Raw genomic sequence first — 16,839 nt, 5'->3', positions numbered from 1 at the left:
CTCATTAGTTTAGCTTCACTTTTTATACACTTTTGCTCCTTTTCAAATTTCTACGTTACTTATAATAAGGAGATGTGTTTCTTCTATAAACTCCCATTGTTTTCTCTTCATGTCTGCACTTCAGCTTGTGTCGTTTCTTCAGTCGTTCATCTATGCAAACGTAACTTTGCTTTCGGTACACCTCAAGTTTATTGCCACGTTGCTTATATTTAACAGGTGTGTTTCTTGTATAAACTTCTGTTGTTTTCTTGCTTTGCGTTCTTATCTTCTCTTGTTTCTTCAGAGTCGTTCCAAACATCGATTTATCTCCAGAAGAGCCAAGACAAGAATGTAAATTTTGAAAAGAAAAGCACAGAAGTTTATAGAAGAAATATAACGTAATTGTGAGAACTTGAGAAAGAAGCAATAGCGTATCGTAAAGTAAAGATAGACTGATGTTGAGAACGACTCTGAAGAAACGAGAGAAGATAAATACGTAAAGCCATGCAAAGAAGACAACAGGAGTTTATAGAACAAACGCACCTTTTGTGTAGCGGTTAGAGGTTCCGCTTCCTGCACAATCGATCGGAGGTTCGAATCCGCCCTAATGCTCATCAATCCTTTCATCCCTCCGGGGTCGACAAATTGGTGCCAGACTTGTCTGAGAGGATAAAAACACTGACTTGACACATCGGCTAGCCACCGCAAGTCATCGTATAGGCCAGTCACACGTTCGTGAACCCCAAACGATTCTGAATTGATATGAACGTGAGGCGCATCCCAAACGGATTGATTAACCCCAGGAACTTTATCCTTTACCTGTTATATACAAGCAAAGTGACAGTAAATTTGAGTTAATAGCAGCAATGTATCGAAAGTAAAGCTACATCTACGTAAAGAACGACTCTGAAAAAATGACAGAATATGAAGCATGAAAATAACCGCACGGCCTCACAACATCAAATCGTAAGCAGTATAAGCCTGCATTGAAGCTGCCCTGCTCTAATGTGGCCTGCCGCGACGCGACCGCGAAAACAAAATCTGCGTCCCTACTGTGTTCTAGTGGTTTGTGGCATGGTGGTTTTTGACTATTCACGACAGTGCGCTCAATAACCACCAATACCGCAGAGCCGCCAAACCGCACGCCCGCGCGGCTCTGAACTCTTCGGCCAGCCTTACGTAACTGCACCGTGCTTCATGTCGTTTTGACACTACTATAAATACAGCAAATGGGCGTACGAAAAGTTTCAGATTGGCTTCTATCTAGTAGTACATAGTGTAATGGAGATATTTTGCAAGAATCAAAACACGAAACGACGAAAATACGAAACATTCCGTCAGAGTCACAGGTCGCAGTATAGTCAGTAATGCAATTCATTACATCTTAGGGTCTAAGAAATGTTACCGAGCAAAGTGGACTTAACAAGCGAAAAAAGTTACTCTGGATTTGAAGGGGAATTTCACCCTAATCCACCAGTCAAACCGGTCTGTTCCCTAAATTTGTAGGGACTGTTTTGCATAATCAATGTGATATGACACTGTAGGAAACCTAACATCCAGAATTTCCCCGAATGATGCTTTTTATGAGTATATATTGGTATATCAGCGTTAATGGTATATAAGCGTTTGTCGACCACTGTACTGAGCAGGGTCTGAAAACGGACACGACCTACTCACGTTTTTTATCAGTATCTGAGAACAGAAATCTAACTGTTGAACTAAAATTTCGGGGAAAGTTGGCACCGAAAATGTTAGGACGTCACGCACCATAAACTGGGTGGAACAGCAACAAAAGAACAACAACCGAACAGTGCAGTGTTGTGTCATGGAAAGGAAAAGGATGTATTGCGGCGGAAGCGTCGCTCTGGCACCGTTGAACGTATTCGGCGCCGATTAAGTAGATGGTCAAAAGCACGGTGCAGTTGCGTAAGCGGCTGCGCTCGAAGCGCCGCAGTGGAGTGTAGCGGGTAGGACGAGGGGGCCCTTAGCAGCATTCATCGCTACAGTTCGCGACGGTCCCAAGTCGCCATCTCCCTCACGCCGCTTCAAGCGCAGCCACCTGCTTAAATGCACCTTGCCTCATCTCATTTTGACCGGACTATATGCCGGGTAAGTGATTAAAGCAAACAGAGTCCAAAAAGGACAGAAACAGCAGTATGTTCAAAGAAAGGGACTGATATCTAGTAATGCTAAAGAAGAAAGCAGCTGGAAGGGGTTGTAAGTGTCGACACTCGTTAGCAGAAAAACTTCTTTAAAGACATCACACTAGTATGGACTAACTCCTTAATTTCATTAGAAATGTAACTCTCCCTGAGACTGATTCCTTAATTTCATTGTAACCGCAACTTTCCTTGACGAGGATGTCATTACACCAACGGAATCATTATGTATGAACATGTGCATACTACCCCGGTCCAGCAATCGGTGTTTCCATTGAAGCACAAACATTGGACAGCAAAACCGCAAGCCATCTCAAATTTACTCATTTAACAGCGCTGGTCTTTAGTATCAAGGAGCTTCACAGATAACTATCAATTTGTTGAATATCACATCAAAATGAAGACAGAACGATTGCCTGTGACGTGTGGAGTACGCATAGCACTGCAGTTTTGCGTGAGAAATTTTCACGCAATATTGCAGAAACATACAGTTCGAAACTTGCTCGTCCGCGACCGATCTTGCGTGGATTGAGGTGCTGCTAAGTCACCCTTAGATTTTCTTTTATCTATTACATCTCCTCACGGGAGGTCATTGGTTCCTGGTCCACTTTCATTGGAAACTTTTGTGCATAGAAGCTAATGATGTAGTTGAGCCAAAGCGATACGAAGCAAGTCGGAGTGTTGCTGCGGTCCATGCGGCGCGGTGGAAGTAGCAGTTGGAATCGAGATGGGACCGTCGCGAACTCCAGCAATGAATGGTAGAAGCGAAGCACCGCTCGTTCCTAACCGTTATGCTTCACCACACAGGTTCGAACGCAGCCGCTTACGCAACTGCACCTAGTCATTTCGTTTTGACTCTACTGTATACTCCTATGAAGGGGTAAGGCTCTCAGTGGTGTCCTTATTTCTTGAAGTAAATAACTAAATCAACGCAGTCCCAAGACCTAGGCATTAGTCTTAGAGGATGTATGACATGCCAGCTAAAGTTACAGAGGAGAAAGTAAGATAGAGCGTCCAGAAATTTGGCCGCCACTGAGTGCCCCCTAACTACATTTTCCCCCAACCTTGACATTCTGAGATCTTGTGCATGTGGTGGTCCTCTTACTGCTTACGGGGGTAAAGTGTAGTTGGGGGGCTACTCAGTGGCGCCCCTACTTCCCGACGCTCTAACTTACCTTTTCTCTTAGTAACTTAAGTTTACATATCAGATCCCCTAAAACTAATGTTTAGGCCTTGGGATCCCGATTGATTTGATTATTTACTTCGAGAAATAAGGGCGCCACTGAGTGCCCCTCCTTCCTCAACTACACTTCACCCGCTTACGGTACATCCTGATCCCATTTCCTTCTTCACATCGATTGAAATCATTTTTTTAAATTGTACAGAATTGACTGGCTCAGGTGTAGTAGGACTTAATTTGTATTTTGATGAGTATGTACCAAAGATATTCTGTAAGGAGAAGAGCCGCAACTGTGAGATGAGAACTGGGTAAAATGTAGTTGGAGGGAGGGGGGACTCACAGCACTGTTCCAATCGGAGTGTACTTTCGAGCGCAAGAAACGTTCTTAGAGCACAAAGACCGTTCTTAACTGTCTAATGCGGGCAATGAAGAAACCACATCTCAGATCATTTTCGATTTCGTTAGAAATACTGCATGATGTGACTCAGCTGTACAACTACATCTTACCCTAACACAATTGCCAGAGATGGTTCTTTGCTATTACTGCCCCACTCGAATATTCCACAGCTTATCCAGAGCTATGAACATGCTGAATATCTTTCACAAATGTATCTTACGTCTGCCGTGAAAGCTTCGTCGATAGTTCCGAAAAAGATACGTCAACTTGCTTTTAGGGACGTGATTCTTCCCTTGAAAGCGCAATGCGCACCTATTTTTCCAGCTAATGCACTTTTCTACTTGTTTTCAGCATCGATGACCACGTCGAAGACAGTCAGGAATAAAGCTTTTCGAACGATCCATTCGAGCGCTGATGCAGTAGCTTATTTCGATTCTAATCACCGTATTCGAGGCTACGATATGCAGGTACTACACCTATTCCTTTATCGATCAGTCGCTATGGATTTGAAGAATGTAGGAAATATTTATCAATAAAAAAACCCCTTCTCTTAAAGAATTTTGTTGAGGACTAAATCGTGGCCTTTTTGGCTCAGGTATGCGCACCGAAGAAAAAGGTTTTAGTATAAACCATTCGATATAGGATTTCTCGCTCCGGAAGGTAGTAGTGTAGTGGTATTTAACTCCACTAATTCTTGCTTCTTCAGACCATTAAGATGACATGTCAAGTTAAAAAAGGTGCATTTTTTGAAACCTTCTGCTTCTTGCATCCAATCGAGGTCCTGAAGCCGCCAAAGATGCTTATGAGACTCGTACTATGTGGGGGGAGTATCGAACAAGCCATTAAAATATTTGAAAACAACAAAGAACATGAACAAAGCAGAAACGTGATGAAATTGTGTAAGAAACATATAGGAACAATTTAATGATGGGTGGAAAACGATAAGATGATAATAGATGGAACAACAACGAAGAGCATAGTATTGACAAACCTGCATTTTTTTTCTTAAATTAAACAGACGGAAAGATTGAGTTTCTTCCAACCCACAAAAATCGGGTTCTGATTCGGTCTTTGATATCAAATATCCCAATTTCTGGAGCGCAAAGATAAATCGCAGGCAGAATTTTCCAGCTACATCTCCTGTGTATACAGTACCTTTCCAACTTCTCATTTTCAGCTGCATCGTCGTTTGAATTAAAGGCAGCGTATCACGACGTCGACGTAGTGTGGAAACCTTAGGGAACTCGTAGACTTGGGATTGTAGATTACGGAACCCAGCGCAGCTCCTTTTAACTTACCCTTATCGTCGTTAAAAATAAGGAGGACCACAGGGTTTTTTCTAGGAAGAAATTTGGAACGCACCATCCCTATGCACAAGTCGCGTCCATGAGAGAGGCGCCTAAGATCAATGTTCCTTCAAGTAAAACCAATTAATAGGCTGCTGAAGAAACCTGGGCTTGTTCTCATCGGAACGGATGTCGTATTTTTACGACGATTAAGGGAAGTTGGGCGGAGCCATGCTGGATTACGTAATCTACAGCCCGAACCAGTACTCTGAGGTTTTCATACTACGTCGATTTCGTGATACGCTTGCTCTAAATGCGAGATGATATTGAAAACGTTTCTTTTTGTATACTTGACTATTACTTGATACTTCTTGACTTTAATCTTATTTAAGACAAGGATCAATTACATTAAAACAACGTTGTCACGTTGTTGAGTGAGAAATTGTTTACCAATTAAAAAACCATTCATTAATACATATTGAGAGAACTAGTAATGTTGTCGTAGTGGTACTCACTGGTGAGTTGAAGTAAGTTTGTTCCTCCTAAAGACAGAAGAAGAAAGTGCAGAAATGTTCGCAGATAGGAAGGCATAAAGGGAACTAGTGGTGGTAAAATTTCTGCTCTTCCCTGATTGTCTCTCTTTTCTAAAACTTTTACAAGACCATTGCTTAACAGGGAAAATAGCGATCTCTCTCATTTTTTAGAAGCATTTTGCAACCAAATAGTCTGAGGAAAGAAGAATAAAAAGTAGGATAATAAAAATTTTAAAGTGGGAAATTCACCAGATGCTTACCATCATGTCATCATAGCTACATGTATCTATGTATGTATGTATGCATGTATGTATGTATATGTATATGTATATATACATGTATATGCATGTATATATATACATATATATATGTATATGTATATGTATATGTATATGTATATGTATATGTATATGTATATGTATATATATATATTGGCTTTCAGGTGCAACGTGCTCACGCTTTGTCGTGGAACTGCGATGGCTCTCGACTTGCATGTGGTTCACAAGATCGCCGTGTAGCCGTCGCAACCGTTGACTCTTCTTGTCGCTTGAAGTGTACCTTTGTAGGTCAAGGACATGATGATTCCGTTGATCAGGTGAACGTTATTTTCTCTTTTTCTTGGGATTCTAAGAACTAAGACTTTCGTCAAGAGTGCTGCACGTCGACACACGTTCCGTGGATATTATCTAACCACTCTCAACGTCCGGCTAACTCCGGATACCAGACTTCTCGTCTGGTGCACTCCTTTTCCCCCTTCACTGGTCAATAGAAACTAAATGTAGTAGCGTTTTCCGAAATTAAATTAAATTTGTACTTTTTCTAACGACGGTTCGTTCTTTTATTTTAGAAATTTAAGCATTCACGAAATGATCAGGAAATGAAGTGATGATTTCGTGGTCCTATACGTAAATGTGTCGGTACAACATTCGGAGAGTTTGGAAACTCGATTTTCTACCTAAGTATACTCCTTCGATACCGCAAAAACTTGGAAACGTAATTCGAAGCATGAGTATAATTCGAAAGATGAGATTTTCTTCTCTTCCTCCTCAACAATTAGCGGAGAATAATGTCCCGACATGAAAAGACAACGTCATCTTCGTGCTGGTAAAGATAAGTTTCCACGTCAGATCATGTTAATTGTTAGCTACTATTTAAGCTGCCTGTTCCATTCGTATTCCCAGTTTCCGAAAAAGGAAATGTTAAAAACCCGAAGAGGCAAAATGCGGTTGAGTAAATAGGGGTGAAACGCTGCGCAGCAACTTTCATAGCCATTAAATGGTTCACAACGTTTCGCTCACTTCTTGACAAATTCGGTTGCAGTCATTGCGCGGTCCTTCTGCACCGCGGCGCTATGGGACGCGTCCCACCCCATTCTATGGCTTACTGGCGCCGGCACACTAATTCGATGCTTTGGGACACTTCCCACCCTATTTTACTGCCCAGTGGCGCCGGCGTACGAATTGGACGTCACGGAACTCGTCTCACTTCATTTCATCGCTTTACGGCGCCAGTACATCGTCGTTGAGCGCATGAACGATCCTGCAGTTTTGCGGTTGATATAATAGTACTTTCGACCGTTCGAGGGCACGTATCGCTTGACGCAATGTGCTCGGATTTGAATTTATGTTTGTGCTGAACTACATTAAGCTAGAAGTGGCTATGAAGGTCGGAAGGGCTGAGTTGTGCTGAGCATCTCTGCTGACTGATAAGTTCGATGAAATAAACCAATGTTCTGTATGCGCGTATTCACTGATGTCGGATTTCCTACTCATTTGACGAAGAGATGAATGATGAAAGAATCCCTTACAGAGTTGCATTGTACACGCAAAAACAGGATAATTTGTAATGTCAAATGGATTGCGCGGACTATGCCACAACAACAAAAAGCTATCGACTCAGAAGTTCTAAGGATTGTAGCTACTGATCTCTGCTCATCGTCTTAACCATGTAGACGTGACAACACCTTGTAAGGATCTACAGGCTGAAAACGGAAGGAAGCACAGCGCAGTTGAGCGAATCGGTAAGCGCCGCGATGTAACTCTTGCTACCACCACCTATCACTGCAGTTCGCGATGGTCCCACCTCGATTCCAACTGCCGTCTCCACCGCGCTGCATCAACTTGCGTAACTGCAGCGTGCCTCATGTCATCTAGACCCGATTACAGTATGTATCACCAGTTCCGTCGTAAGTGCTGTTTTGCTGCTGATGCGGAACCATGGCCGCTGAATGGTTAACTTAGGGCTAAGGCAATTTTGGCTACCCCACAGAGTTCATTATCGTCGGCAGGACACACTCATTCCGGGCAATGGCAGTGACTGCCAGAATATACAAAAGGAAAGGACTAGTTTGCAGATGTCCATCGGCACTGCGACTAAGGATTACGAGCCAGGTAGCTACTTGCCAGGTAGCTAATAGAGCGACCTTCCTAGTTAACGCGATGGAGCCGTCGATGCTGTTAGCACCTACATCAGTGCATTTGCTGAGTCTCCTCCGAAACTCTCCGGGTAACAGATGGGTCCTAGGGAATATGAATCTCTATGAATAGTGTCTTTTGCACGGACATCAGTTGCGTTTAATTGTGAATTATGAAGTCGGGTTTTACCATCAACATGAACAAGTCACTGAAATACAGTAGGCGCGCCCAGAGGCTTTGTTCCAGAGGCTGCGTCGCTGCGTGACGCTAGAACTCAGTATCTCGTCACGACTGGAACTGCGTGTAGAGGCGTGTATTGTTAAATGTTGTGCATATCATTTCATCTTTCTCTGATCAGATATGTCATAATGTGAAGGTTTTATGCACCTTACTGATTTCTTTACTGCTTATAAAACCGGACTTTCAGGCCTCAGTATCGCTGAGGCTCTGAAACAAATAAATTCTCTTTTATCGCTTCAGTCTAATTTGTACCGTTAGAAGGTGAAGCGATACTTGGAGACACGGCGTTATGTGCGTCGAGGACTGGGGAGGGGAGGGGGAGTCAATTCGCACCAGATCTTAGTAACCTTAGCTTAAATGTGATCTTTTATTTGATTTTGATTTTGAACATTTGTTTTTTTCAAAAAGGAAGTTCTTCTCAACCGAGACCATTATGGCTATGGATTGACCGTTATGTACTCTGAGACCAAAGTCCTTATCTTTAAAAAACTGCTACTTTTATGTACCTTTTAAATATTAAAAAAACGCTCACGATTTCCTCAAACCAGTTTTTGATTTCTAATACTTCGTACCACCTTCTCAAAAACCTGAGCGGACGCTATGCAAGAAGAAAACAGAACTAAATGAAAGCTTGACGGATGTTGATATGGATTTCGATTGCTGCTTCTAACATGCATTTTGCAGCTTTATTGCTAATCTTTGTAGAGAGAAGACAGTCGTCCACTGCGCACGTTGTCTTGAATAATCTATATACCTCCCGGTGAGATTGAACTAGCAGTTGACCGTCCATCGGTATGCAATGCCTTAACGTCATGTTGCTGTTGTTGTTCATGCGGCCGCTCTGCTCGCGTTGAGTTCTCGACGCCACTTGTAGATGATCAAATAAACATCTGATTCATTTCTCAAAAATTTTGGATTTTTTTAAATTTCGGTACAAGACCTTTCGGACAACCTAATAATAGGTGGATGAGAAGTTGCATAAGGTAAAAAATCTTCATCTGAGTAGGCATCTACGATTTTTCGTAATTGCATCTTAGCACTCTGTTAAATTGTTCATTTTCAGGTTGCATTTCACCGTACAAATCCGAATTTATTTGCATCAGCAAGCACTGACAAATCTGTTATTATATGGGACATTCGCCAGCAAAAGACGCACACACGACTTTCGACAAGAGGTTGGGTCCCTACTATGTACTCTTGCACAATGACATGAAGTTATGGGTATGAAACCGGTCAGTAATTATAGCTTTTTGTATGGCTTTTTTTGATAATAATGTACTATGGATTGCAGCAATGCAGCTGTTCTGCACGAACTATCGTTTCGGTTGTGTAAGACTCAGCGGTTTTTGTACCTCAACTTGAGGGTTGGTGACTGCTTGAATGCGCAAGTGTTTCGGTATTTTTCATGATGTTGTCGAAACATAGACTTCTTCGGTACCCAGTATGATCATAACCACCTTACATACCTTGAAATTACAAATAAAATGCTGAATTTCATGCTAGAACAAGTGGGAAACATTACTATTGCAATATAGTTCCATTTAATTAACTAGATGAAAAAATCTCTCAGTGTGTGGTTGCTGAAAACTTCCGAGTAGTAGATGATTGTTCCAAACCTACGAAGAGTTCCCATACTGAATTATGAGAGAAAACATAAGTTGCGAGATCATGAAGCCGTTTGGCTGTAGGTTTTGGACTTTTGGAATGACTTCAGCTCAGGATCGTTTAAGGTTTATGAATGTTTGCATCGCCTATAAAATGGGTTGCCGGGTCAGCTAGTGCAGCAAATTTGTGTTTTTATCCTCCTAAACGAATCTCACGGCATCAGCTTATTGGTCCCAGAGGGATGAAATGCTTGTATAGCCTACTTTTGACCTTGCAGTTGAACCTCTTAGCACTGGCTTTCTCCTCATCCACTACATAAATCTGCACAAGCGTGGAACAAACATCAGAATCCTCTCTTTTCATAGACGCCTTTTCCAGCTTCATTCATGATTCATGAAGACGGATCTTCTTACTAGAAATTAAATTGCAGACTTGAAAAACATGTATTCAGAAGTAATCTCTCCGTTTTAATTCAACATCTCTGCTACTGCACCAAACCTTCACAAAATATCATCACCAACGGCTTTATTAATGATTTCAATGCCAAAATCGGCCTCAGAAGAAAGCCAGAGAAACTTCACATCGGGACTCACGGCCTGCAATTAAACGAGCAAAGGGAGAGGCTTTCCATGTTTCTCATGGTGACAAAAACTATTAATGAAAACTCGCAAATTTAAATTTAAAATACCTATACATTGGAGGCGAGAATCGCACGGTGTCGGGCACCATGATGAAAGTGACTACATCATCATCAGTAAAAGGTTTTCTATGACGGATTTCAAACTTCTATCCGGGTTAGGACCATCGCCTTCGAGGGTGAGTTTGATTCACACCGAGAGAAAAGAAAGCCGCAAAGTTCAGAAAGCGAAGTTCCAGAACCATCATCGACAGGGATCACTTCGCTCCGCGTGTCGACTTTTGGAAATATTCCGCAACGGACAACACCGACGAGGAATACGAACGGCTCGTTGGACACCTTCACGGCCGAGGAAAGCCGTGAGCTTTGAAACCAGGAAGAGACGTCTGTCTCCGGAAACTTGAGCTGATACATCAGCGTGGAGCACACGAGCCACGGGCAACCAGGAACTCACCTCCAAGCTCGAGGAGGCTCGCAGAAGTGCGATAAAAGAAGATCCTAAGGAGGAACAGCAGTCTTGGCAGCAGCAGAAGCTGCAAAGAAGATTCGCTACGTCCCCCGAGACTTTGCCAATCTCAAGACAATGATGACCGGCTCGTTGAACACCTTCACGACTACGCGAAGAAAGCTGAGAGTTTTAAAACCACCAAGAGACGCCTGTCTCTTGAAACTCTTGAGCTGATACGCTAGCGTGGAGCAACACGAGCCGCAGGGAACCAAGAACTCACGTCCGAGCTCGCAAGGCTTTGCAGAGAAGCGATAAAGGAAAACCTTAAAGAGAGAAGGACAGAAGTGCTGGCTGAAGTTGCAGAGGCGGGGAAAAGTATCCGCTATGCCCGCCGTGACTTCGCCAGTCGCAAGACGAGGATGACTGCTCTCCGGAACTCGAAGGGAACAACCATTGCATCGAGAAGGGGGATGGTGAAAATCATCTACGAGTTCTACTCTGATCTCTTCGACAGCCATTTCCATTTGCCTCTTCTCCATCTGAGGGAAGGCGGACATGCTATTCCAGAGATTCTCCCGTCGCGGAAGTATAATATGCTATCATGTCGGTAAGAAATCGCACGAATAGAATAACGCAGAAGAAGACAAGGACACCTGAGGAACCTTCCCACATTACACGTCAACAGCCTGGCGAGGCTCTTTACACGTTACCTGTCGAAATGCAAGGTTCAAAAAAAGTGGAAGACCAACAAAACCGTGTTGTTGTACAAAAAGGGAGATCCACATGACATCGGCAACTGTCGCCAAACCTGCCTTCTGTCCGTCGTCTACAAGCTCTTTACAAGAGTGGTCCTTATTAGGATTGAAAAATTCTTGGATGAAGGACAGTCATGCGAACAAGCAGTGTTTCGAAAAGGATTCAGCAGGATTGGCCACATCCACACTGTTTCGAAAATCAGCGAATTACCACGAGAGTACAAAATCCCGCTCTGTCTCACCTTCATCGACTTGAAGAAGATCTTCAACTCAGTTGAGACGGAAACGGTCGTGGAGACCCTTGGACAACCAAGGTGTCCCTACTCAGTACATAAAGGTACTTCGAGAGTTGTACAGTAACTTCACGACAAGAATTTCGCCATTCTACAAGAATATCATCATTGAAGTGAAGAGAGGGGGCCAACAGGGTGACACAATCTCACCTGAAATATTCACAGCCACTCTCGAGAACGCAATGCGAAAGTTGGAATGGGAAAACATGAGAGTAAAGGTTGATATTCGGCAGCTCACACCATCTGCGCTTTGCTGGCGACATCGTTCTGAAAGCATCTAGCGTCAGCCACGCGGAACGAATGCTGGTCGAACTTGACGGAATATGCGGATGCATCGGTTTTCGGCTGAATGTGCAAAAGACTGTTTTTCTTGTTTTTCTGAGACACGGATAGCTCTCGGAGGCCCCCTTTACGTTCAGTGGAAGGAGTATATATCTAAAAGTACCAGCTACGTTTATCTGGCTTGAAAAAGGAACATGGAAGATAACCTGACTCCCGAGTTGGGCAGGAGTCGCTTGGGGAGCTTATGAGAGCATCGAGGATGTGGTGAAAGAGATAACGAATACCTGGCTCCGTGCTCATAGCTCTAAGACCACCGTACTTCCCCTTTTGACCTATGCCTTAGAAACCTGGGCACTTCGCAAGTAGTTATCTACCCGCCCATTTTATTTGATTTTTATGTACTCTCTCTTCTCTTACCTCTCTTAATCCGTTTTCTCGTCTTTCCATCCCTTCCTCCCTCTTACGATTCTACTGTTGCTCCCATCTTCTTACGACCACCCGTCTAGAAAATCTCAACGTTTACCCTGCTTGGGAATTGGTTCCAAGGTGTGCTTGTTGAGAAATCCATTTTTTTTAAAGTTTTACCCATAGGTTGCAAAAGCACCTCATCACCATTGAATTGATGACTAATCCTTTTGTGAAATCGACAGTAGAGTCGACATCTGTGTTTATAGCAGCAAATCTGTACGTCACCTGGTCTCCGTGTGGCCGATATTTGGTGTACGGCGATAAGGAGGATCGCCTTCATGTGATAGATGGAAGGACATTGAGCACCTTGAAGGTATGTGGAGTCATTTATACCAACAAAGTGAATTAGTTATTGAGTGACTTTCCAACTACAATTTCCTCCTATCAGGAAAGTAGAATACCCTTCCGCGGATTTCACTCCATCCCTTCTACGTATATGACCTTTTTTTACAGCGTTTCTGACTTCTCGTACTTGATCTTCTGGGCATTTGTGGATATCGCGCAAGTGCTTGTAGTGGTTCAGAATTAAAAAGGACCCTTTGCCGCAGATAGAGCAGGCGGAAGTGGAGGTTCGCACGGCGAAGCCTACTGAGAACTCCTTCACTTTAAAGTCATTAGAGGAAGGGTAAAGAAAAACTGAGCGTAGTATACTGATACTGAGCATACTGAGCAGAGGCTATGAAGAATGTCTATTATTTCTGTAACTGGACAAAAAGCAGTCTACTTACATTAGGAGTACTCACGTGAATATACAGATAATTTTTGATAACATTGTTTTAGATGCTTCAACTTGTCATAATAGCAGTCTTAGGACAATGAGAGAGAGAAATTGTTCTGTAAGGCATCGTAAAGTTTTCAACAGGAAGGGTTACCCTCAACAGAAAGGGTTCACCGAATTCATGTCTCTTTTTTAAATTTGTTTCCTTGAATGTAGATCATGCCTTTTGTTTAGTTACGCAGGTTATATGGAAACAGTCTCTAAATTTGCAGTCTTTTGTAGTGGGAAATGTTTACTACTATTTTCTTTCAGTCGTACGATTCGAAAACCGAAATGAACGAGTTTGCTTACCATCCTATAGGGAAGTATTTATTTGTCGCTACAGGACAGGGTCGAGTCGAAATTTTTAGGTGGGTCTGTGTTACTTCAGCGCTGAGCGACAGGAATAAAAACGATTATCCGTCAAAACTTACTCTAAAAATACATACAGGATGCCAGAGTTGGAATTGGTACGCACTATTACTGCTCACTCTGGTCAGTCCAATTGCGTTGCTTTGGCTGTATCCCAAGACGGACTTCGTGTTGCTATCGGCGCATCCGATGCCTTATGTTCAATTTGGAACGTGGATGAGATGATTTGCGAGAGAAATTTGGGGAGGTAAGGACGAACTATTTGTGGCGCAGAAACGTACGCTGATCATCATAGATGCGATAGTCGGAGACGGTGCTCCGTCCCCTTTCACCGTTGAACGGTTGGCAAATAGACCCCTTTACTTTTGGACGGTTGGCAAAGGGATCCTATATTTTTGAGTTGCACCCCATAAGCTAGGCTTCCTTCAGCTGAGGAGGATCCAGCTCCTCGCTATCGTAGCTATGGTAATTGTAAAGCACTTCTTAGTTTAGGCTTGACTATCCTGTCAGAGCAGTGGCTTTTAGCTATGACAACCAGCTTATAGCCATTGGAAGTGAAGACCACTCTATAGATATCTCGTATGTTGACGATGGATCCAGGTAAGACTCACAAGTTATAGTAGAGGCTTGTTTAATACAGCAAGTTTTGGAGGTTTAGGAGGTTCTTAAAATCCTTTTTCATGCTACTTGTGAAAGTCACTCACGAGCTAGCAATATACATCTTAGACGGAAGCATTCAATACGTAGTTGCAACGCTAAAGTCATTTCAAGAGAACTGCTTCTCTTTCTCTCCATCTCACTCGCTCTCTTTCTTTCTTCGGAAGTGGTCGCTTGAAGTAAAAAAACTAGATGTGAGTGTAAGGGAAACCCACAAAGCAGAAAAATAACAGTTTTCTGAAAATAGTTCCAACTAGAGAAAGGTTCTGTGTTGTTTTATATTAGGGTTTTCGGAAAGTGTCTGCCGAAATACGTCAAAGTTTCAAAATAGCACAACTTTTTAACAACATTTTATTATTCGACGAAATAATCTCCATCAACATCGACAACCTTCTGCCAACTTCTCACAAGATCACGGATTCCTTTGGCGTAGAACTCCGGGGACTTGGAGGCGAAGAAAGCCCGAAGGTCATTTGGTCACGATCATCGTAGCGCTTCTCTTCCAGGTGATGCTGAAGCAAAACGTGGCATGAAAAATGGCAAATTTCTCTCAAATAGCTTTCGTGAGAACCAGGACACCTATAGAGATCAAAATTTGCAGCGAAAGGTTTTCCTTGATGCTGTATCAAAAAAGTGGTGTCGAATTTCTCAACCACCTTCTCGCTACGTAATCTCGCAACGAGAAAAGTGTGAGATTTTAGATTCCCTCCTTCGCGTCAGAATTTGTATGACTTCGAACAAACTCCAATAACTCAACTAGTTCTTCGTGAGAACGAATTCGGTTTGAAATTTGTTATAGAGAAGGATGTTTCCTATCAGAATTGGCTTTTATTTTTTCGAGTTTTTTTTTTGTTCTCTCAGAAGGTAGTTGAGAAAAAGTAGAAAAATTTGCTAACATTAATCTCAACTGATTTCAAAAAAAAGGAAAAAAGTAGAGGGCCTCTAAAAATTGTAATTCAGCTGTTTTACAGCGCAAATTTTCCTCTACAAAAACCCAACCATGTTCAGTATTAATCGCTAAAATCACTTCCAAATCGCATGTAAATACTTCAAAATCGCAATTTTAGAAAAATTGTCGGTGAAGTTTTTTCCCCGTTTTGCAAAAATCAGGATTCCACCGGAGATCGAACTCTTGAACATTCGTAATCAGTGTCGAAAGTGAAAAATTGTGTTGTCGATAACACGCTGGGAACTTCCTTATACTTTCAGTTTATATGTGCATAAACGTACTGATTTGTACATTTTGAATCCTTTCAGTGAGGTATCTATATTATATTATATATTTTTATTTTGCTTATAGCGCCATGTATTAATATTTGTTGTAGTACTATTTGTTAACATTTATTAATCTACATTATATTATTTTAATTTATTTACTAAATGCTTAATTTCTCTCTTTAGTCATATCAATTGTATTTGATTTTTGATTGCTATGTACATATGTTGCTGTATTAGAAAGAGTGAGATAGGTGAAAGGGTGATTTTCAAGATGGTCACTTATGGGGAGAGAGTTTCTTTCCTAACTACACGCTTGACCCTGTCTATAACTATTCGTTGTGTTTTTTTCTGAGCAGTTTACGCCAGTGAAATGTATTAGAAAATAATAGAACAACTTTGCTGATTATTTGGCTGACCAAGAACATTACGGCTACGACATCCCAATGAGAAGTTTGTGCATGACATTAACTTGTTTATGTTAGAAAGCTCAAAGCTGAACCTTAAAGCTTGTTGGGTGGAGTTTTTACTTAGTCTTTCCTCATTATTTTACTTTACTAGAAGGGTCGGAGAATTAAAACGTCATTGATTTTCAGAGTGCACGAAATTCGTTTGGAAGGAGAAGTATACTCAGTCGCTTGGCATCCTCAACAACTTGTATTAGCATTCGCATCTTCCGGAGATCTACGTGAACGAGACAATTTTGGTGTACGGCTGTTTGGCTACACAAGCTGAAGAGCGCTTCAGCGACAAGATCTCTATTCCTCCCCATTAACCATGACAATTGCTTTGGTCCACAATTGACTGGCCTCCTATTTGTCAATTATTCAGGATAAACCTTTGGAAGTGTTTCGTTATTTTGGTTCAATTCACGTTAATGGGGCGGGTGTAGTGTAGTGGTTAGAAACTCCTTCACGACCTATCGGTTCGAATCCGCCCTAGTGCTCACCTAGCCTTTTATCCTTCCGGGGTCGACAAATTGGTACCAGACTTGTTGGGGAGGATAAAAACACTGACTTGACACATCGGCGAGCCCCCGCAAGTCATTGTGTAGGCCAGTTATACGTTCGTAAACCTCAAATGATTCTGAATTGAAGCGGACGTGGGGGCGCATACAAAGCGCATTGATTAACGCCAGACACTTTATCCTTCTATCCTTTAG

At 42.3% G+C, this 16,839-nt stretch overlaps 1 protein-coding gene across 1 annotated transcript; it reads left to right on the top strand.

The window, feature by feature from the left end:
• Positions 1-2,893: 2,893 nt before the first annotated feature.
• Positions 2,894-16,412, top strand: RB195_004025 (uncharacterized protein; the record flags this gene model as incomplete). Its single annotated transcript, XM_013434984.2, has 9 exons — positions 2,894-2,945; positions 4,067-4,182; positions 5,977-6,129; positions 9,252-9,363; positions 12,883-12,989; positions 13,707-13,804; positions 13,885-14,052; positions 14,298-14,405; positions 16,274-16,412. 9 exons carry the CDS (start codon positions 2,894-2,896, stop codon positions 16,410-16,412), a joined length of 1,053 nt encoding a protein of 350 aa, XP_013290438.2.
• Positions 16,413-16,839: the final 427 nt, after the last annotated feature.

This window comes from Necator americanus, chromosome I (genome assembly GCF_031761385.1).
Source record: "Necator americanus strain Aroian chromosome I, whole genome shotgun sequence".
In the NCBI taxonomy this organism is placed as follows: Eukaryota; Metazoa; Nematoda; class Chromadorea; order Rhabditida; family Ancylostomatidae; genus Necator; species Necator americanus.
Note: the sequence above shows the minus strand (reverse complement) of the source record. Positions and strands in the feature narration are given on the sequence as shown.